The 354-nt window shown below is 66.9% G+C and overlaps 1 protein-coding gene across 1 annotated transcript in view; it reads right to left on the bottom strand.

The window, feature by feature from the left end:
- The window catches only part of ETH_00033805 (uncharacterized protein), a gene marked incomplete at both ends in the record, with an annotated part of 3,493 nt that overhangs the window by 110 nt on the left and 3,029 nt on the right, over window positions 1-354 (bottom strand). Inside the window, one exon of the mRNA XM_013373793.1 lies at window positions 3-354. Coding sequence (XP_013229247.1) covers window positions 3-354 — 352 coding nt within the window. The remainder of the gene's footprint in view (window positions 1-2) is intronic.

The following is a 354-nucleotide window of genomic DNA, read 5'->3' as shown; positions in this document are numbered from 1 at the left end:
GGGGCGCCGCGGCGCCCGCCGCTGCTGCTGCTGCTGCTGCTGCTCTTGGTGTTGCTGCTGCTCCAGACATCCGCTGCAGCAGTGGGGACAGAGCAGCAGCAGCGCCAGGGGGAGCGCTTCGCAGCAGGTGCTGCGGTATGCTGCACTGCAGCGAAGGGGCTGCGTGGTTGCTGCTTCCGCTTTTGCTGCAGTTCCCGCTGCACCCGCTGCTGCTGCTGGTGCTGCTGCGCAGCAGGAAGTCGCTTGTTGCTGTTGTGTCCCCCATTAGTTTCGGCGTGAAGACGTGAGAGCCCAGAGGGCGCGCGAGGGCGTCGAGGTCTTGCTGGGCCTCGCTGCCTTGCTGCTGCTGCTGCT

This window comes from Eimeria tenella, genomic scaffold (assembly GCF_000499545.2).
Source record: "Eimeria tenella Houghton genomic scaffold, Eth_scaff1747, whole genome shotgun sequence".
Classification (NCBI taxonomy): domain Eukaryota; phylum Apicomplexa; class Conoidasida; order Eucoccidiorida; family Eimeriidae; genus Eimeria; species Eimeria tenella.
Note: the sequence above shows the minus strand (reverse complement) of the source record. Positions and strands in the feature narration are given on the sequence as shown.